Source organism: Stegodyphus dumicola, chromosome 1 (genome assembly GCF_044657685.1).
Source record: "Stegodyphus dumicola isolate Sdum_Otavi_A_Nest chromosome 1, ASM4465768v1".
In the NCBI taxonomy this organism is placed as follows: domain Eukaryota; kingdom Metazoa; phylum Arthropoda; class Arachnida; order Araneae; family Eresidae; genus Stegodyphus; species Stegodyphus dumicola.
The window spans coordinates 257,242,574-257,265,224 of NC_140768.1; the positions used below are offsets into that span (position 1 = coordinate 257,242,574).

General features: G+C 33.0%; 1 protein-coding gene across 1 annotated transcript in view; it reads left to right on the forward strand.

The window, feature by feature from the left end:
* The window catches only part of LOC118192226 (bone morphogenetic protein 4-like), a 154,194-nt gene that overhangs the window by 102,287 nt on the left and 29,256 nt on the right, over positions 1-22,651 (forward strand). The window contains exon 2 of the mRNA XM_085827358.1: positions 7,385-7,683. Coding sequence (XP_085683484.1) covers positions 7,395-7,683 — 289 coding nt within the window. The 5' untranslated portion in view covers positions 7,385-7,394. The remainder of the gene's footprint in view (positions 1-7,384; positions 7,684-22,651) is intronic.

Consider the following 22,651-nt stretch of genomic DNA (forward strand, 5'->3'; position numbering starts at 1 on the left):
TGGTGAAATCGAAGAAAAGTTTCTGATGTGCAACAACAGATAGATGAAAGAGTTCCTCCTCTCGAACAACAAATCGATGACAGACTTCCTACTGTCCCAATAGGTGTACGATCCTGTTCTCTATACTAGCGGAGGCAAATGGGTAGGATTTCAAAACTGACGCCTGCCATCTCGCTGCTTCTCTGAAAGAAGACGCAGTGGATATCTTTCAAACTACCATAAAATCAGATGCTAAACTTCGAAGATCTGTCTAGCTATAGGCAGTGGCGTAGCTAGAACTCTCGGGCCCCTATGCAAAATAATTTTTGGGCCCCCTATTAAAGTACCTCCTCCCAAATTCGATGATTCCAGGAACCAAAATTTCAATGATGATTTTGATGATGATCAGAAAATAAATGCGCTTCATCTAAATTTACTTCCTTGAATGATTTTAATTTAATGAACCGATCTCTGAAAGCAAGAAGAAAATGACATAAAAAATTTACAATTTTGAACTAAATAGCTCGGTCAGTTTTTGTTGCACAAAAGTCAAGCTTCTTGTAATTTATTTTTTTCCCTCATGAGTATAACACTTTCCCAAATATACGACCGGAGGAACATTTAAATTTGGTTATATGTCAAAAATTATGTTTCTTTTCTTTCTTTCTTTCTTTCTTTTTTTTTTTTTTTTAATTTGACGTTGCCAAAACATTTTTTGTCCTGGGAGACTTCTGAATGGAAAGCTATGACTACGACCAACGACTGCGAAAATAAAGGTCGGGTAAGGACTTTTAAGCCGGGTAAGGGGGTGGATACATATTCTGCCAACTGAAATAAAAAAATGAAGTGCACAACTAGCTATTATAGCATTCCCATACACGAAATTTCAACGCTCTACGGCTAATCGTCTTTGAGTTATGCGAGATATATATCTCTATTTCTCTCTGTACATACGTATGTACGTATATGCAAACGTACATATGTCACGAGGAAAATCCCTTTTGAATCCATTTTATAATTCTTTTTTGATAGGAAGAGCCCTTTATTCTGTCCGTACGTACAGACTTCACGAAAAAAACCCTTCCAAATGGATTTGGGAACGATCAAAATGGATATTTCCGTTGAAATATGATGCCCGACATTTTGGTGTATGTAACACTGAATTCAACTTTTATGGGAGTACCTTCCCTTGGTCACAGTATTTATAAAAGAATGCGTCTTCTTTTAAGTTTTATCATGTGAATGTAGTTCAGCGGAATATTCAAGGCCCCCCTAAGCCTTCGGGCTCCTATGCGACGGCATTCTTTGCATACCCCTTATTTACGCCACTGGCAATAGGAAGTATGCTGACAGTGTCAAAATTATTTTTGGCTTATACTGTAAAATGCTGTATGTAGAGTCATTAGGGTTTTTTGATGCTGGAGACATGAAAAATAAGCAGTGCCCTCCGCGGGACTCGAACCTGGACCTCTCGATCCGCGCCGAGTGTGCCAAGCGTTACACCACAAAGACATGCAGAAAGGAGGAAGAAAATACCTTTTAAGTATTTCAAAAAAAAAAAATAATAATTGGATTCAGTGCCTACTTTTCGTATAGCTTATAATTTATTAACTCTTAAACCATTACCTTTTAAAACATAAAAATCATATTGTTTATTTCACCTTTAATTTAAAGCTTCTGATGACGCAAGTTCGTCTGTCACAATAAGCGATATGTGAGGTTACTGACTTAATTCACTTGACTCTAGAACTTCTAAGATAGTGGGAAGGCTGTTTTAGTACTTAGCTTTTTTTTTTTTTTTCTTTCTTTCTTTCAGTTTCTGCACGTGTTCAACTTGGGAAAAGAAAAAGTTGGAAAAGTACGCTAAGGAAAAAAAAAAGAAAAATAAAAGTATCCGTCTTTTTCCAAATAGCTTTCGTCGTAATCTGTATTATTTTTGTTTATTTATTTACCTTTTTTATTGTTAGTGTTAGTTAATTATTGTTCCGCTTGTTTAAATGCTGCGAATTCTTCGCATACGCAACAAGTTCGCATTTTTGTCTTTGAACGGAAATCGTTTAGTTTTGGGCTATATGCAAGTGGGTTCTTTTGTATTTAAGCACCTATAAAAATTTCGATCGTGCTTTTGGAATTATATCAATTAAGCACAACTAATGCCAAAACGTTTATTTCTCATGATATGCGAATTATCTAAGTAGCATTATCATCTTTATTTTACTCCATTTGTGTGTTTAAGACTTAAAAAGCAATATATATATATATATATATATATATATATATATATAAAGTACTGTTTATGTGCTTATTTTTAAAAAAAATCTAATGTGTACACTACATGATTTCCTTGTACGGAATATTAAATTATACGCCTTTTTTCTTGCATTTCGTTTAAACTTATTAGATTGAATTAAACCTACTTCGCCGAAAGCGCATAAACCACAATAGAATAATTGCATTCTTTAAAATTTACTTTGTTTACCATAGCGACACTCTGGCGCTAGGTTCACTTAACAGTATTATATTTCGTTCATATTATAACTCACAATGCACAAAATTTATATCATTTAAAGAATAGAATTATCTAACCGTTGCCACATGTTCTTTTCAAATACTATAATAAAGCCAGAATGATGTATAAAAGAAATTAAGCAAAAAAAAAAAGAAACAGTTTTTCACAGACGATTGAGTATTTCTCATTTAATTAATTCAGTTCTCACTTCGCGACAAGGCAAAAAATACATAAAAACTCAAAATATCTGTATTAAAAATTACGAAGTAAATCTTAAACGCTTATTTCCTCGAAAAAATTCCAGAAAGGATTAAGCATGATTTAAATAATAAATGAAGGCGTTATCTTTGTTGTTGCGAAGCTAAGTTTCTCTAGATTGGCAACAAATCCGCTATCCTGATATTTAAAACGTAAACAAGAGCAATGGCCGCCATCAAAAACATTATTAGGCTTAGCGACACTTAAACAATTTTAAAATTGTTGATAATTCTAAAAATATTGCATACAGATTTACTAAAGGCATAAAAACCTGAACCGGAAAATAAGAACAACATAATTCAATCATTTTTAAAGTAAAAAATGTACAATTTACAAACATGTAAGAGTAAAGAAACTGAGATCACTGTGTCGGGTAACAGAGTTGATATATATATAAATATATTTATATACGTTTGGTGCGGCTGATTGCAACCAAAATACGAGGTGCACATCTACATGTTATAGCAGTCCTATATACAAAATTTCAACGTTCTGAGGCTACTCGTTTTTGAGTTATGCGAGATACGTACGTACGTACATACGTTCATACAGACGCCACGAAAAATTCTCTTCAGAATTCATTTTAAAGCAGTTTTATATTTTTTTTTTTTTTTTTTTTTTTTTTTGAGGAAAAGAGTGTTTTATTCTGTCCTTACATACAGATATCACGGAAATACATCGTTAAATTGCATTTGAAAGAGGTCAAAATGGGATATTTTCGTTGAAATATGCTATTTGAAACTTTTCGCGATTACAATACTTCCTTTTTACTTCGTACAAGGAAGTAAAAAAGAATAAACTATTTTTCTCGCAAAAGTTATTAGTCGAAAGTTACATTAATTTCATTGCAATTATCAGATGACCTGTTCTAAGAAATAACAAATAAGTATTGCAACATAAATAGACATCGTTCAAAATGTTGTTGTTGCTCATGCTCACAAGTCAGTCCAAGTCCAGGAAATTCGTCGTGGCAAGGAGCGCTAGATTACGATTGCTATTGGCAACAGCCTTGAGCTCCATTCAGGTGACAGTGCGATTTAGCTCAGTTCCACTTCAGTGCGATTTTGATGGAGAGCACCCCCAACAAGACGGGTCCCACCCCTCTCCCCTTCCACCAAACCACACAAGAGGACTTTCGGCTCGCCGCATAGCCGTGCCACACCGACACGATACATTTACAAACATCTATGCTTTCTCCGGGATTCGAACTCGGACCCTTCGGCATAGCAGTCAGCGACGTTAAACACTATACCAGTTGGGCCGCTCGTTCAAAATGTATGAAACAATAACGAATTTCTATATATATATATATATATATATTTTTTACCTTTGCAGCAATTATTAAATAAATATTAAAAATTGAGTCAGGATGCATACAATTTGACCAGTGGACTCTTCAATATATTAATTCCGAAAAGCATCTATCAGGTATTTGTGAAGAAAAATTCAATTTTGATGTTTAACGAAAAAAACAGAGTTATAATTTTATCACCTTTGCAGATATTTCTGCAAAATTTTACTTATGAAAATGTCTCATTCTTCCGGCAGTAATAAGCCCCAAATAATACGTTTGATATTTATATTATCCTCGAAATATGCATTCTAGGGCAGATATTTTTACTTCGTCATTAGTTGTTAAAAATTCTTTCGATGTTAGAATATTATTTAATTGGCTAATTTATTATGACAAATCATGTGATTTGTGATCATGGGATAAGAGAAATTATATGATTTGTCTGCTTAAAGAAAGGAATGTCTTCCTGGAGGTTACTCTAAGTGAAACTGACGCGTATCCCCTTTACACATGAGGGGGAAATAATGAAATTTAAAATAATTTCTGTATCTCGAATACATTTTTTTTTGCGCCGTACGCTAAAGACAAACTGATTGTCCTTTTGGGCCAGAATTCTCGTCACTTTCGGGAAGGAAATTGACTCAGTTGAATGAAATCTAGCATTAAAACACTACAAGATTAATTCTGGGCCAATAGTTTTCGTTGAATGTCTTGTACATATAATACTAACGAGATTCCTCCTGTGTATCTAACCGACATTTTTTTCTTGGGGAAGGGAATATAATTTTTTTTTGGGGGGGAGGAATTTTATTATACTCAGTTCCGGCTTGAGCCACCGCAAATAAAACGGAAAAAGCAAAAATAAATGTTTTGGAGAACAAAATTCTAAAATCAATAGTGAACGCGCCGTGGTTTGTGCGTAACTCCAATATACATGATGAATTAAAAATAAATCCTATCCATGACCTAATTAATTTAATTACTAACTTTTTCGAAAAAGCAAAGAACTCACCGAATATCATCCTTCAGTAGAATATGTTGTAAAACGCCCAAGATCTATTCATCACAATGCACACTGGTGGTAACGGTAAACAGGAATATATTTTACAAATGCTACTTAATTCAAACTTACATGCATAACTGCTTGCCTTGACTTTCACTATTGGTTCTTTTGCCTTCGGGTGTGGTGCGTAGTATCTCAATTTCTATAACTACCGTGAAAGGCCTTAGGGCGCATTTTGATTTACTGCCAAAAACTCAAAGTTGTTCATGCCAGCAGCAAAGTGGTGATCCATGATCCACATATTTCCCTTTATAACATTAACGCTGTTTAGGTTAGGTTATTTAAACATCAAAGCAATCAAGGCATGTTGCTAAGGGAAAGAATGGCTTCGTGGAGAACTTTCGAATTAGAACTGGTTCGTATTTTCTTTACACGTGGGGAAAACCACGAAAATAGCCGTTTAGCTAACCCTTTCACCTGGATTCGAACCCAGGTAAAACTAACACTATTCAGCAATCTTAACTCCTCGACCGCTGGCGGAGCGTACATTAACACTGTACCAGTATACTTGCAAGCTCGCTACAATATTTCTTCCTATTCGTTTCAAAACTAATATATATTTACGTGATAATTATTTGCAATCTAAGAAAATGCAGGCCCATTTACTTTACGCTTCTATAAATTCAGTTTTGAAAGTTATATTTCTCTTTTTTTTTCTTCCCCCTCTCCCAGATTTTTTAAAATTTTTTGCTAGAAATTTACTTTGAAAAATTTTGATAAAGCTTCGTCTTTAATATTCAAAGCTTAAAATTCAATAATTTTTTAAACTTGATATACGTTAAGATGTTTCCTAAATTGGTCTGAACACGCAGTTTTATCTTAGATTCTCCTGAAATGTAAATAATATGATTAATAAATTTAACAGGGAGATTCTTTTGTGTTCACCAGCATAAAACGCACTATGAAAGACAGAAGAGGTTTCGGAAGTTAAAGAATTAGAAGAATGCGGGTTTATTCATTTATTAATTATTTTCTGCTTTTGCGAAGAAGGTAGATAGAATCAAGACAGATAGAACAATGGACTGAGACTTGCCAGGCCCGAGCCGCATTTTCGTCTGTTAAATGCGGATCGCGTTGGAGCAAGCAAGCAAATAATTTTAGAACTATCATTTAAGAATAATTATATCTTCGCACTTCGATGCCCTAGCATGCAACCAGTAATTTTATTTTTCATGTAGTAGTAGTATAATAATTTTAAAATGTGCGCAATGCGCTAATAATCAAATTAACAAATAAAAGGAAAATGATTTCGTTCCTGCGACGTAATGCAGTGGAGGTGTTATTTTTAAGGATCTACTTTGTTATCTTTATAACAAAAGAGTAGATACATCCGGAGGCAACAAGTTCCGTTAAGGGATACCTCGAATCATACATAGCTTATACTGGAATTGGGAAGAGATTGTAAACTAATTATCTAATCTGTATTTACTTAAGTTTGGCCATTCTTGCTAAAATCCTAAACCTAGAAGAAACAAGCAGGCAGGGGTTTATTGCCTCAACTATCTTAAAATATCACGACTTTGTTTAGATTATTTCGAAGAATGCCATAAAATAAGCCTATGATTTTAAAAACTCGTTTTAGTGATAAATTTACTTTAATCCATTTCAGTAATCTCTATTTTGCTATCTATTTATGAGATGCTTACTTTTAATGAAAGCTTCAGTGAACAAATTGATTTTCAAAATCTCATCTAATTAATGAATAATACTATAAAATTCAGTTATAAAATTATAAAATTTGCTTTGATAACTACTTTAATCCACTTTTGCAGTCTTATATTTCGTTGCTGTCAGCCTAATAATTTTGCCAGAAGCTTTTGCGAGTTGTTTACACTATCCTACCTAATTAATAAAGCCATAAAATGAATTTATTTTAATGATAAATTTCATTTCTTTAGTCTTTTATCTTGCTGCTATTAAGCTACTTTTTTTTTATCTATTAGAAAGCCTTTGCGAATTAATTACAAAATCTTACGTAATTAATTTTAAAAATAATTAGACACGATATAGAAAACAGCGCCTTTTCCACACTTATCCGTAATATAAATGTAGGTGGCATAGCTTTCAACGCGTAAAACTGAAACTCTTGTATGTAGTACTAAGGTTGATTTCATAATACTTAAAACTCTAAGTTCATTTACATTAAATCTTCTCATCCTATTCAGCTATCATGGCTTGTGTAAGTTATCAATGCTAGCTTAATAAGCATGCACCCTAGCGTTTCTAAAATAACAGCAGAAAACATTATCTACTAAAACTTACTCAGCATTTGTTTTTGCAGGTTCCTGACCATGCGCCAGCGCATCTGGGCGCTATTTCTTCTTGCCTTCGTTATCGCAGGAATCCATCTGAAGCTGGCTTCGGCAGTAAAGCTGCAGGAACTTTACAAGGTGAATCCCAGGAAAGAACAAGTGCAATCCTTGGAGAAACAGTTACTTAATATGCTCGGTCTAGAATCGAGGCCGCAACCTAAGCGAAATCTCCCATTATCAGATTATGTAAAGAATGTATACCGCAGAAGAGGTTATCTAAAGCGAGGACCCGCCAATTCCAATACCATCAGATGGCTTAGAAGTCATGGTAAGTTATTTTTTATTTGTAACCCCTTATGCAGAGTATTTCTTAAAGATTGCAAAATTTAAATATCCTAAAAATCCATCAAGGGCTAATCTTTGGAATATGGTAACAGGTAGTTTGGCGACATTTTGGCAAGGCGATAAAGGTTACTAGCTAGGACCTTAGCAATAATCTGAGAAGTACACAGTTCGAATCACAGATTATTTTGGCTAATCTTTGGAATATGTAACAGTATTTTTACATTTTAGAGTAAGAAGAATTGGATTTTGTCAATTTTCTTTGACTTTTTAAGTGAAAATAGGTCGACGTGTACATGGATACCGTGTATATGCAATTCTTAAAAACGCGACAAGCAGTGGGCGATTCTAAACTTTCTTCCAATTTCGCACCTAATCCTCGTCATATTTAAGCACTTTTGTTCCATAAAATTTCTAGCATAAGCGTAATTCGGCTAGCAGATTGTTAGAAAAAATGTTGGGGGGGGGGAAGTGCCTTTATTTCGTGAAAACAAAATGGCGTCCAAAAAAAAAAAAAAAAAAAACTAGGAGGTTGCTGTAGCAGGGTTGGTCGCCAAAGTTTCGTCAGAAAATCGCCAAGTTACCATAATCCTAAGATTTACTAAATCAAGTATAGTATAGTAGGCTTTGAAATTATATCGGTTTTGATTATGTAATTTTTTTAAGAAAAGGAAATCGGTTCTAATTTCTACGCAAGCTTTTTATAGAGAAAGTTAAAAAAAAATATTTCTGTGATTTGCAAAATTGTCCCCGAAAAATTTGTAAAAATTATAATTTAAAGCACTCTTTCATAAGCTTAGCTTTTGGCGGCCATATAAAATTGAAAAATTGTAGATTGTTTTCATTTTATAAATGGGAATTCAATGTTCTTAGTTTTCATACTCATCTTTTTCTAACAGAAAAGATACATATCTTTTAGAAGTTTATGTGCGAAAGGATTTATTTATTTGTGGACAGACCTAAAAAAACAATTAACTATGTCTTGGAAATGGAGCCTTGGGTGTAGGGCAGCCCATTCCAACAGGTATTTATCTGTGCAATCACTTTTGAAATGCTTTCTAACAGGTTGGGATAATATAGTATATAAAGGGTTTATTATTCAATTCTTTAAAAATAGCTAGGCTGCAGAAAGTTCAAATGCAATTCTAAATTATATGCTTCTTTTAAATCTATAAGCTATAATAAGTTTACGTTTCGCGATACATAATTATTGTCCTTTAAGTTTGGTAGTTACTAGAGAAAAATTCGTTTAATTTAAACATTTGACTCAAATGCATTTTCTTATTCTGGAATTTCATCTTTGATTTGGTTGATAATTCTAACTATTTAAAGCGGGTAATATTACTTACTATATTTTTATCTAGTTTCTTTTTTTGTAGCTGTTTGAAGGCATATTAATTTTAATGCGATTTAAAATTTCGTGTATTTTATTATGCTTAAAAATCTATCAGACACAATAATTGGCAATACTTGGTTCTGCCTGTGATTGTTGTTAAGTACAGAGCCTTTGATGATCCAGATGATTGTTAATAATTATTTTTAATATAATTATGTAAACACGCAAATAATGTTATATAATTTTTAAAAAACATTTCCTATACTGTAGCCAAGATTTATTTATGGAGCATTTTCCTTAAAAAATCCCAGCTCTGGAGGTCGCTGACTCAGTCTTTTAAAATAGCATCGTAGACAGGTGTCTGTAAAACAGGTCACTAGGCCTTGCCGCCTACAAGTTTTCGTCGATAAATGTTTTCCTTACAGCTGGTTATTCCCGTTTACTACTCATTCAAAAAAACATGGCACTTAAATAATTGTCGTCTATCAAATTTAGTTGAAGAAAATTAATTCCCATGTGCATGAATCAACCAAAGTGGTATATTCCATAATTTTTCCTTCTGTTTTTAAACTACTGCAAAGTTCAGTAATTTCCATTTGGGATTGCTTTTTCACTTTAGTAAATCTAAAATTGTAAAATTATTCAAATATCTTTAAATTGTTTTCTTTTGATAGAATCATCTATAATATTGTATATAGTTAACTTCTACTTTGTACCTAGCTAGAAAAGTGGTGTGGTGTATTTAATTATGGCAAAGCACAATAGGGCTATCTGCCTAAGGGAAGGGAGGACTTTCTATGGGAAACTGGCTCGTATACACGTTACACATAGGGAAAACCACGAAAACGCCCATGCAGCTAGCCCGTTCGCGGGATTCGAACCTCGGACCGAACTACCAGTGTTCACCTAGCTAGAAAAAGAGCTAATGTTAATTTCGCCAGCTTTGGGCTGTTTCAGTTTCGGCAAATTTTTTAATCACGCATATGAAATATAAAGGATTAGGTCAAATCGTACTTATTTTTCATTTCATAGCATTTCATTAATTAATACAGTAGCCCTTTTTGACTTTAATGAACATAATATACTGATCTCCGACGAAGAATATAGTTGTTTAATAACATGCAGGATCTTGAAGCTATTTGACAAAAATCTTACGATCATTTGGGGCATTGCTTCTTTATCCTTTTCCAAGGTTTTAAGTACACGGATTTATTAACTCGTGTTATCTTTTGTACTGGTAATTTCATGTTGGTATCAGATGTATTCATGTTTAAATATTCGTGGAGCGCCGACTGAGAAGATTTGACATGATTCTTGTGAAGATTGTAATGTTTGTTAACCTGAGTACATCGGAGTGCACGAGGGTTATTTCATTAGGGAAAGAAAGCTTTCTTGAAGGACTCTTTAATCGAAAGTTACTTGTAATCGCATTACGCATGCGGAACATAGCGAAATCACCCATGAAATCAGCGCGTTCACTGAAATTTGTAATGTTTGTGTAACTAATTGAATGTTTAAAGCTTTATTTAAAAACACCTAGGAGATTATTTTAAGCATGTTCTTTTGTACTTTTGATCCTCAATACTCTGTTCCTAGAACCAATCAAAGCTGTCTATGATTCTCAGACATCTTCTCTGTGCCCAGGTTATCAAATTAGGCTTTAAAATATCCACAGTTTTATATTGTTGAAAGTATCCTGAAATTATTTTAGGGTTAGGTTTATGTGATTATGGCAAAGTACTTAAAGGCTATCTGCCTGGGATGGATGCTTTCGTCGAGGACTTAACCCGTTTGCTGGAATTCAAACACTGGATCGACCAACCACAGCTGACCAATGTTACTGCTCAGCCACTGGTGTGTGCCCAAATTATGTATGGATAAGACGCTTTGAGGAAGAATATTTCAGACTTGCATTTCGGAACCTAATTTTACTCTTATCCTTTAAATGGACTTGCTTGCAGTGAGCTTCTGTATTTCGCTCCATGAGTAATGTAAATATAGGCAATTTTCCTCAGAAATTCCTCCATCTTTTTTATCTGCAAAAAGAGGAATCCTTTTTGGTTTGCAGAAAATTTCAGTCTCATTGATCAAATTAGTAAATCTTGGTAAATTTTTAAAAGTTTCAATTGGTGAATCAGCTAAAAATCTAAAGTACCAAAATGACTGGTTAAATCTAAAAGCACATTTAGTCCTGGTAGTTTTATTTATGTTTTAAATTTTGGCTTTACCATTTATTGGTAATACGTATTGGTTAAAGGGCTTAACCTTAAAAATATCTATCTACATTGAATATATGCCAAGTTTTAAGAAATTGCAACTTGTCATTTTGATGGTATAGAAGGCATAAAATACTTAAATTGCATTCTTTTTTCCTTCTAATTTATTTCATTTCTGTAAACTCAGCAGTGGGAGAGTGATAAGCTATTTATTGATATTTTGTTATTTTTCTGACAGTTGAGAGAGTCTCATGTATTGATTTGTAGCGTGAATACGTTGGATTATTTAATAATGTTAAGCGCACTATGGCTATTTCTTTTGAAGAGGAATGACATCGTAAAATATTTTCTAAGGGAAACTGGTCCGTATGTATCTTATAAGTGAGGAAAATCTTGTGTACTTTTTCCACCATTAATCAGCAATTCGCGACTTGAGTAGTTGGTTCTTGATCGGTTAATGTATAACATAAAAGCGAGCTAATTTCTCCAAAAGGCCTACAGAATCACCCAAAGGCAAGGCAGTTTGCTCTTGGGTCTTTACTGTAATTAAATAAACAAATATGCGTTGATATAGAAAATGTTAATGTGGTTAGCTGCATAGCTTATGCATTTTCCATAATCGTGTTACCATTCATTCTGATCCTTTTTTCCTTCCTCATATCGACATAAAGCGGTATCAGCTTAGAATCCTTTTTTTTTTTTTTTTTTTTCACACTTTATTCGTTTTCGTCTATTGAGTTTTTTGATAACTGTGTATTTCCTAACTTCATTTCACAAGCTTCCTACCTCTTAAGAAAGAGTGATCGTGAATGAAGTTCTCTTGTTGCAAATTCACTCTATAGGATTAGTAAGTTTATCCAAACCGTTTTAATATCCTTCTAAAAAAGGTATCGCTTAACATTAATGCCTTGATATTCTATTGAGCAGGTTAATCCGCTATGATCTTGATATCCATCTTCATAATTAGTAGGGATCAGAAATCACTTTGAATTTGCATATCCTAATTTAAACAACGTATTTTAAAAGCTAACTCATTATACTTATTACAACTTGATCAATGTTTGGAAATTTTTTACAAAATACTTGCTCATTTTTTTTTCTGACGAAATAAAATTTTAAACCTTGCATTAATTATTTATGCGCTAAATTTCTTAGTCATGACTCAACTTTTTTTATTAATTATTATTATTATGATTATCATATATTTTGTACAGTGTACTCATTCTTTTACTAAGACTTTCTTTAAAATTTGATTAAACATCCTCCCTATTTTCTAAAAAAAAATTACCTCTCTTTGAAAAGTAGTATAAAAAATTTATCATATCTGTAAATTATCTTTTTCATAGATGATTCATGAAAATTCATTAAAAAAATTAAGTCAGTAATTAGAAAAGTGTACACCTTTAGAGAGGAAGTATATCTGGAGGTACTTTCTTTCTCTTTATTGTCTTTTGCAATTCAAAGGTCTACTATGAGTTACATATGTTCTTTGTATGAAAAGCGAAAACATTTATTTAAATACTTGAATTTATTCACTTAAGAATTAGAAATCATTTCTTGACGCCCTATTTATGAATGGCGAGCGAAGGTGAGTTCAAAAGATTAAAATGTATAACCTACGTTTGTTAGGAACGCCTGCTATAAATGTCTGCATCGTGAAATATATTCTTGCATTAATCTCCATACAATTTGTCATTCTGACTTTAAAAATATATTCGCTTTTACATTGTTTTTATTTTCTATACTTTAATTTGCATGTAAATTGACCACAGAATTAATTTTTGTGACAAAGTTTTTTAAACTGACCTCTTCCCTAAGGCTAATATTAAAATAAAAAAGCTCTAGAATTTGATGATAATAGTAGGCGTAATTTAATGCTGCATATTCTGTTTAACAATGTCTGTTTGAAGCCTACATAAAAGAAGTTTCAGTACAATTCGCGAATGTCATTTGAACCTGTTGCCAAACAGTTTACCTATTTTCAAGACAATTTTATCATACCACTGTGTCTTTGATTATAACAAAAAGAGAAATATATTCAAGATAAAAATTATGCTAATTTTTTTTATTTATATCACGTATCAAATAAATAGCTTCTGCAAATATTAAGTAACGCAATCATCATAAAATACATTATAGATTCATTCAAAAATATCAGTTTAGAATTACTACACTGTAAATAAAGTGACCAGTGAAACATTTCATAATCGCATTTGGGCAGAGATCGTAAAAAGACTGTCATCTCTCTTTTAATTTCAAAGGTTTGTTTCAGCTTAGTTTACGCAATCCTGATGATTTTCTCTCTATAACATAAAATTTAATTTGTCTGATCAACAGTCTACCAATGTGAAACTCTTAGTTTTGAGTAATATTGTCAACATTCCTGTAAATGAGCTCTTTCCCTGCAAATCGAAATTCTAACTTAATACTAATTCAGAAGTCAAACAACAAAAATCAGTTTTATATTTTCAAATTTTCTCAGGACTAGTTTCGATGGTTTTAGCGAACCACCATCCTCAGCAGCAAAAGCGCAAATGAACGAGATAAGTTCAGCCCGCTTCCTATCTCGTTCCTTTGCACTTTTGCAGCTGAGGATGGTGGTTCGGTAAAACCATCAAAACTAGTCCTGTGAAAATTTGAAAATATAACGCTGATTTTTGTTCTTTGACTTCTGAATTAGTATTTGTTCGGCGTTCTGAATTAGTATTTGTTCGGTGTTTTAATTATAACTTAAAGTTGTTTTCCCTTGCAGTTTCTCAAATCGCTGTTGCCAAACTCGAAATTTTATCTTACCTTAAAAGATAATTCATATTTTCTGCAAATAAGACATCTGTGGGTTACTATGCGCTCATTTTTATAAAATTTTCACTGGATATTTTGAACAATAATGCTTGTTGTCTGATACGTAATCTTTCATTTCAGAATGTTCTATATTCATTTTGTCTACACATGACATTCGAAATTTTGAAAACTATGCTGTGTTCAAGAAATAAGCAAACTGTTCCCCAATATTTTTTTGTTTCAACTGGGTATGGAGAGCACGGGGTTTGGTCAATATATAACTGTCTTATAAAACTGAGCGATGTTATTATTGAATTAAATTTCAGCTGATCTCATAATAATGCTGCTCCTTTATAAACTTACCGGCACCGTTATTCAAATAAACCTTCGAGAGCAATTTTTAGCTTATATATATATATATTATATGTATATATATATATATATATATATATATACATATAATAAAGATCTTTATAAAGGTTTGAGCATATTTATGCCGGCACTGATATGCAAGAAACGCTTTCCTTTGTTTTGTTGATTAATTAGCAGGAGCGTAGCACCAGCATAAAGATTTAAGCGCCTTTTATGAAGCATGCTTTTCTACAGTTGGAAACGGATCTTAATAGGCGTGCAGTAAGTCAATGAATCTTGCCCACTAACTTAAAAAGGCGAGCACCTTGATAAATTGAAAAAAGGTGGTTTTCGCTTAGTGTTGTTAGAAATTTGTCTTAGAATGCAAAACTTGTGGAGCTATTTCATTGCGAGCACTAGCGAATTAAGTATAATTGAAATCATTTCTTAATACTCTTCTTTAAGAAAGAAATTAAAGAATCTTACTGACTGACGACTAGCAACCAGCTCGTGGAACGATTTCTTGTAGATCAAATGTTGAGCTGGAAGTTATTAAGCTTAATGACGACTTAAGAATACAGGTTGTGACTTCACCGTTTTCTAATGAATTTAGATGTAAAAGGAATGAAAGCAATATATTTTGATACGAGATTCTGGGCGTTTCAGCCTATTAGTGGCCGAGTAGTTGAGACCGCTGAGCACTGATAGCTCTAACCAGAGGTTCGAATATCGGCAGCTGGTCTGGTGGCTTACTTTCTCCTTTTCCTCACGTGTAAAATAGATAGGAGTCAGTTTCCCATAGAAAGATCTCTATGAAGGCATTCCTCCTTTCAGGCACTGGACCTTCAACTCTTTGCCATAGCTGGATAAACTAATTAATCATGCGGTTAAAAGAGTTTGACAGTGTCTTTGGCAGTTTTTAAATAATTATTATTTATAGCCGTATCATGATGAAAACTGATAGGTGCATAGTTCTGAAAACGAAACTAATTTTGGTTAAGATGCGGAAATGAATGTCCAGCAAAGCGGTAAAATTTGAGAAAACGTTAGGAATAATGGGATAAGAAAAAGAGTACTCATTTGGCACTAGACTGAATATAAATAATTATATATATATATATATATATATATGTATGTATTATAATTAATTGTAAATATTATAGTATTTTAATTATTTTTCTTATAAATTTTAAAATTGGTTAAATGACTCGGAGAGGCCTCAGCATTGCCGAAGCAATGAGAGTTTCCTTTTTTTCCCGTTTTTTTTGGGGGGGTGTAGAGTAGCAGGCCTCCCCATGGTGCACCCTGGGTTATGCTAAATCTGCTACAGAGATCAGATTCTACTGTTTTTAAATCATAGACAAAGTATTTTATTGTAATACGTGCTTCACAGCAATGCTCACCTATCGCAGCTCGTGCGGCTCAGTGTGTTCGCTTCGGACACACCCACAAAATGGAAACGGTTTGTGCAATCTTTGTAAAATTATACCTGTATACTCTCATAGGCCTAAATAGACTGCTACAATTTTTTTTTGATAAAATTCCAACTTTAAAGAGTAGCGTGCCGGAAACACAGTAATAGTATGAGTAACAGTATGAGTCGGTGCTTTCGGAATTGTAGACCCGTATTTTTAAAATGACAATGAATAAACAATGACCGTCGATTCAGAACGGTATGTGACTATATTGGAAGGCTTTGTTGAACAAAGGTTACAACAACTTGGTATTAATCCTAAAAATCTATATTTCCAGCAGGATGGAGGAACAGACCATACCAAGCGAAACAGTATGGCTGTAGTTCGTAAAATATTTGGAACTGCTATCTCTCGTTTCAGTGTAATCACTTGGCCAGTTGTCGCCCGACTTCTGTGCACCAAACTTTTCATGTGAGGTTTTCTGAAAGACCTTTTGTTCCAGAGGTATATCACAAGTATTCAAGAATTCAGCAAGCCATTGGCGAGGAAGTTCCAGCCATTGATAAGGATGTACGGAGGTGCATGTACGACAACTTCAAGATACCTGTGCAGCAATGCATTAAGGTTAACGGAGGCTATCAGTTTGATGTAGTTTTTAGAAAAAAACCTTATAATCAGTGGTTAATAAATAGCACACTTGGTCGTACTTATAGACACTTATTTTCTCCTGCTTCCGTACATAATATGACTTGGTGAAAAATGTCAGTTAGCTCCGCGCCACCCTGTTTTAAGTAATTATTGTAATAATGAACTAAATTTTGAAATTGAATAATTTATGTATGTTACCGCTTATATGAAAGTTCATCTGACGATCTCGGAATAGAAACAATAAACAAAATTTTGTTACAAATTTTGTATCTAAGTGAGTAATTTTAATGAAATGATATGTGAAATTTAAGGGTGTTTTTTTTTCGGGGGGGGAGGGAGTATAACGCAACATGAAAACCTTAAGAGGCGATGCTTTGTGGAGAAAATAAGAATACAGGGGCAAATGGATTTAACAGTGAGAAAATGGCTATCTCGCTAAATTGGCGACATATCGCCAAGTTGCTAAAAGGTATGGCGACTAATTTTTGTCACCCAATTTGGCGATTAATCGCCAAAAGTTGCCAAACTTGGTGATATTTTGATTCAGTTCTTAGATTATTGTAATGTGTATTGTAATTGAATAGCTGTAATTGATTCCGTATGTAGGTTGTAACAGAATCTGGCCCTCATATGCCTTCCAGTAACTTCGAGAAATACCAAAGATCTCTCGGCGGCCGGGGGAAAACTATATAAGAACGGAGGGGAGCATCAGTTTCTGAGTAATTGCTAGTTCAGAGCAACTTTGGAGTATTGAGAACTTAGTCTTTTAGATACGCTTTGCATTGCAGTGTGTTTAACATTCTTAGTACTTTGAAGTGAAACGATTGATTGTACTCTGGTACTGTGAAGAGCTGTACCAGTAATTTTATGGAAAGTTCTAGAATTGTGAAGTGATTCTTTTGATAAAATAAATTTTGTTAAACTATCATCGGTTCTGTGTGCATTCAATCTATTACGAAACCGTAAACATGCAACAATACCAATAAAACAGCAAATAAATCCTTTTCATTAAAATTCTAGAATTTTTCTCTGTTTGAAAATTTTAATTCTTTTGAATGCATTTCCGTCACTATTTATCTAAACTTCCTGTTTTCTTGCACACTCTTTGAGGTAACATAATTGTTATGTATTCTGCTTGAATAAAATAATTCAGACCAATAATCTTGTGTAATACGAATTCGTTCCTGAGCATTTTATAACCAAACTCTATTGCTAAATATTAAGAATTAGATATCTGAATATGATATGTGCTGAAACTGTTAATGTACTTCTGAGAAAAAGAAAGCCATGCCTAGGAAGCTTTAAAAGTTTGAGCAAATTTATCTGAATATTTAATGGACTTCGAAGAATAAGTGAATTAATTGTTTCATTATGTGGGAAGCAATAAACTTCTGATTAAAGCCTCCCAAATTAATCACGAATTCCAGTAATTTTATTTATGTATCCTTTGCAGAGTACCCAAGGAGAAGGCCTGAAAGATATCCACAGCTGAGTTTTTAATGCTTAATTACTTTCTCTTCTTCCTTGAATTCCTTTTGTTTCTATAAATGTCTGCAGATATTGATCTAAACCGCAATGAAAGAATAGCAGCCGATTTTAATGCATTCCTCATCTTTGAGAAATTAGAATGCTGTAGGAAAACAACCGCCAAGAAAAGTGCCTGAAACTTGAAACTGCACAAACTCAACTAGCAGAAGTGGGAGCTGGAAAATCTATTTCCTATAACTCCAGCTGTAAAGCTCTTTAATTGTTTGCGATGCAGAAATAAGAATGAGCTGTCATCAGACGTGTGGGCGCGAAACGTGTCGATATAGGAAGTAGAAGCGGATTGTTGTGGGACGAAATCATAAGGAAGGAAGATCCTGCAGATCGGTTCTGAAGTGAGCAATCTCTGCTGCTACCCGTGACCTCTCCAGATTGGTGTGCGCTCTGACTTCAACTGTTGGCACCTAGGTTCGTTCCCCGCAACCCTTAGGGGCTTGACCCTGTTCCATTTAATTGAATGAAAGAGACGGAAAAAAGTGGGTCCTTCAGTTGTTCCCAATAGACTGTCGTATTCTTTTTCTTTAATTTTTATTTTCTCTCTTTCTTACTAGGATTTTATCCACGTCATTTTTCACACAAATATTTTTCCTTTTTATTTAATTCAGCTTTGAAGAAAATAAGAAATCATTGTAAACTTCACTTAATGATAATATTTACTAAATTTTAATGCAATGAGTTTTCATTTTTACTCCAGATACCCAGCACAATGATATACGTGTATACATGTGTACGTATGTGAGGTATTCTTGAAAACGCGTTAATGTTTTGCAGATGTAAAGCTCTAAGCATTCTGAATAATATCATACCCAAGTAACTACAGTAAAACTAATAGTATCAGTTATTATAAAGTACAGGGCAGTTTGCCTTAAAAAACACTCCTTCAAGAGTTTCGTTTTGTTAGGCAGAAAACTATTACCTGCTTTGTTTAATTCAAATAAATAAACAAAAATAAGTGTATGAAATAAAAGCGTAAAAAGATTTAAAGTACATTATTTTTAATCTTATTTAAGGTGTCTCAAATAATTATCTCACAAGCTAATTATTTGCTTTTACTTGGTTCGTTTTCTAAAATTTCCTGTAGCTCTCGAATTAAATTAATCTTGCTCAATATGGGGGCCATGCAGCTCATTTCAAAATTTCTTCTCCGAAAAATCTAAAAATTCCTTTCTTTCAGTTGCATTTAAATTGAAAGTGATAAATTAAGCTTTATTAATTGGAATAAAATGCCGAAAATCGGTTGGGGAGTCTAGTTTACTTTTAAATGAGAATAAAACATTGTTCTCAATTTAACCATTCTGCACATCACTGCAATCAGTTACTTTGTATAAGTCTCGGTTTATAACAATACCATAAAAATGATTAATAATGAACTCTACCTTGCCTGTAAAAATTTTCAGATACTCAAAACGATATACATCTTCAACTGTCCAACTCCCTTGTTTCTGCCGACTTTTTAATAGTACAAAAAGAGTTAAGTAAAATGAAAAATATTTCTTGCTGGTACCTTTATTATAAAAATATGTGAAGGATTTTAATAAGTTTATTAAGATAAAAGTTTTTTTTTGTTCATTTAAATTATTTTTCTAAATTAATTTTTTTCCAAGTAGTCCGAAGCTACTGCCGTCACATAGTTTCGCAATCTGCTTTAAAATTTCGTTAATAAGATTAGATGTAAGTGATTTCCAAGTGACTGTGACCATTTTATATCTGTGTGAATGTCCGTGATGCATATACACAGAAATACTATTTACAATCCAGCATTCTGCAGTTCCTATTCTTTCTTGCCCGGGGTACCTCTCAAAAGTGGTAGAAATAGCTCATTTTTGAGTCATTCAATTATTAATTAGGATAGCATCAATTTATTCATAATTTCAACTGGCATGATAGAGCTATTCTGTAATCTCGGATAGGTGTTCATGGATAACCTTACATCCGTTAACATTTTACTAGGCGTATAAACCAAACTCTTGTTTATTTCCTTTCATTGCTATCTCTTGTAGTATCTATCGTAACATACGTATTCACAAATGTTTAGGATATGTTTGCCGCTTTTACTGTTCTTTTTCATTAAAGTTTATTTATACATCTGAAATAGGGAATTATAATTATGCGAGTAACCTTGAGCGTTCTTAGATTAGTTTAATATACAGGAATATTTTTCAAAAGACGTCTACTTTCGCCAGATGTATTTCGCCAACTTTAAACGTACCTCATGGCACCGTGGGAGACTGTCAAGTTGCTCCGCCGATGTTAAACAGCCTTTAAAAAATACTGCAATGGATTTTATCGTTTATCTACAAGTTGTGTTGAACATTCTTCGGGGAGGCATGACTGGAATTAGTATTCACGCTGAGCTAAGAAATATGCGTCCTTGCTTGAAGAACTTCTTTTTTACTTTAGTTTATTTTTGTAGAAGACTGGAAGAGAGCTTTCGAATTTTATAAAAATGTATTATAGATTCTCTTTGCGTGTGAATTATTTTCCTCGTCTATAATTTAAAGGCTGGATAAAATAATCTCGAGAAGCGTATATAGACCTACTTAATAAAGGGCAAGATAAAGTCTGTCTCATTTTTCTCCATCATCGGTATACATGAACTGAGAAGTTTTTCTCGACTGTTCTAAGAACACGAAATACTTTTTCTTTCGCCATTACTTATAGCGTAAGAATTAATTTATATCTTTATTAATTTATATAAATCTGTCTTCTCAACTCAGAGTCTCAAGTACCTGAGCATCTTGTTTTATCCAATAACCCTTTTGTTTATCTTGGAGATACCATGAAATCTCCATACCGATGTCATTTGCAATAAAAATATTATGTACATTTTTTCTTAAGGTGAAATTGTTATTCATTTATGAGAACAAGTGATTATACATCTGTAAAAAATAATTTTAAAGTTGTGGAATTAGATTACCGACTAGTACAAAAGTTTTTACTGTACTATTTAATAATTAAGTCGTTAAAAATACGATTCAAATAAAAGATATATTGAGAACTTCTATACAATCACTTTTTAAAACTTTAAAGCGTGAGAGAATTTACTTTTCACCATACAATGCATGAGCCTAACGCAAGCGGTGAAAACCGATTTGTTATACTAGTCGTTTTAATGAAACAGTCGCTCGCTATAATGAGTGGTCATTTTAACAGGCGTCGACTGTATTTCTATGACACGTTCAACAGTAAATGATTTTGTAACTTACAGGCATGTTTCATTTAAAATTTTCTGAGTGAAATTTTTTTAATATGCTTTAATTTTTTTATGATTAGTCTAAATTATGTCTTAAAATATTTATTTTTCTACTGGAACATTAATATAAAATTCTTCACGTTTTTCCATTTTTTAACGAACCTTAAAACTTATTTGCTTTCTAAAATCCTCTAAACAAAGGGCTGTTTTCCAATCTGATATTCCTTCACATGCATTTGCTGTCATTAGCCAGGTTTATACGTCAGAATTCAAGTGGTGTCTATTTCATGTATATTTGTAATAATTTTGCACTCCATTTAAAATCAGATCGATTTTATATAATTCCTTTGATATACGAAGCAACGCAATGCAGCACTTTGACAGCAAGAAAAGAAAAAGTATAAGTGCTTTGGCATAGAAATTTTTGTACCGGACTGTTATACATAAACGGATGTATTAATCTTTTTTTTTTTTTTTTTTTTTTTTTTTTTTTTTTTGTAAAATCTGGGAATTTTAATGAGAATTCATATTATGAAATTCTTTTTCCGCACTTCTATAGGCTTCACAGATTGGATTTTACTTAACAAATAACGCTTTATATAGGTCAAAATGTTTATTTAACTCATTCTCAAGCCTAATCTTATACTTAGTGTGAACTAACTGAAGAGCCTAAGTTAGAAAATATTCATAAAATAAAACTATATTTGCAACACAAATGGTAGATTAGTTAACTGCTGGCAACAGAAATGTAGTTTAACCTTGATCTTATCATAAAATTGATTTAATCGAATACCAGTAGTATTTTTTCGTATATTAGTCATAGGAAGAAAAAATTTAACCTGAAAGGGGCTTTGTCGCAAAGAATAATTATCATTTCTGTTTCCCCCTCTTTAAAATATGCTGCTAGTGTTTGGTGAAACTAAATATATTAAAGCAACACGTGATAGCCAAACAAAACCGTGTCTGGAACCTCATATTTAAGGAAAACCCCCAAATTTTCCTTCTCCTCCGCCCGATAAAAACAAAGTCGTCGATTGGGACGAGGAAGCCTGAAGGTATGTTGCGTCTAAGCCCCCAGAGTATCTTATTTGGGTCCATGTATGAAAATCATAATTTTTCGCAGATATCCTATTATTATTTGATTTTACAGAATAAATTTTGCTCTCAATGAAACGGTTATTTTAAGGCTAAATAAATCTAGATATCGGTCAATTTAAAATATACCATTTTAAGACCTATTAAAACAGCTTCTTAAGATATTTATTATTTTTAATTTTCTCCTACTCTCTTGAGTGTAAAATAGTTCAATGCTAGATGGCAACAAGAAAAACGAAACGATCATTTCCATCGAATTGTGTTAAAATAAAATGGCGACAGCAACGTATGTCCAAAAGAAGAGGGGGAATACCTACGCGCATTACAATGGCCTCATAAGTTGTTACTCAAGTTGAAGGGCCTTTTATAATAAC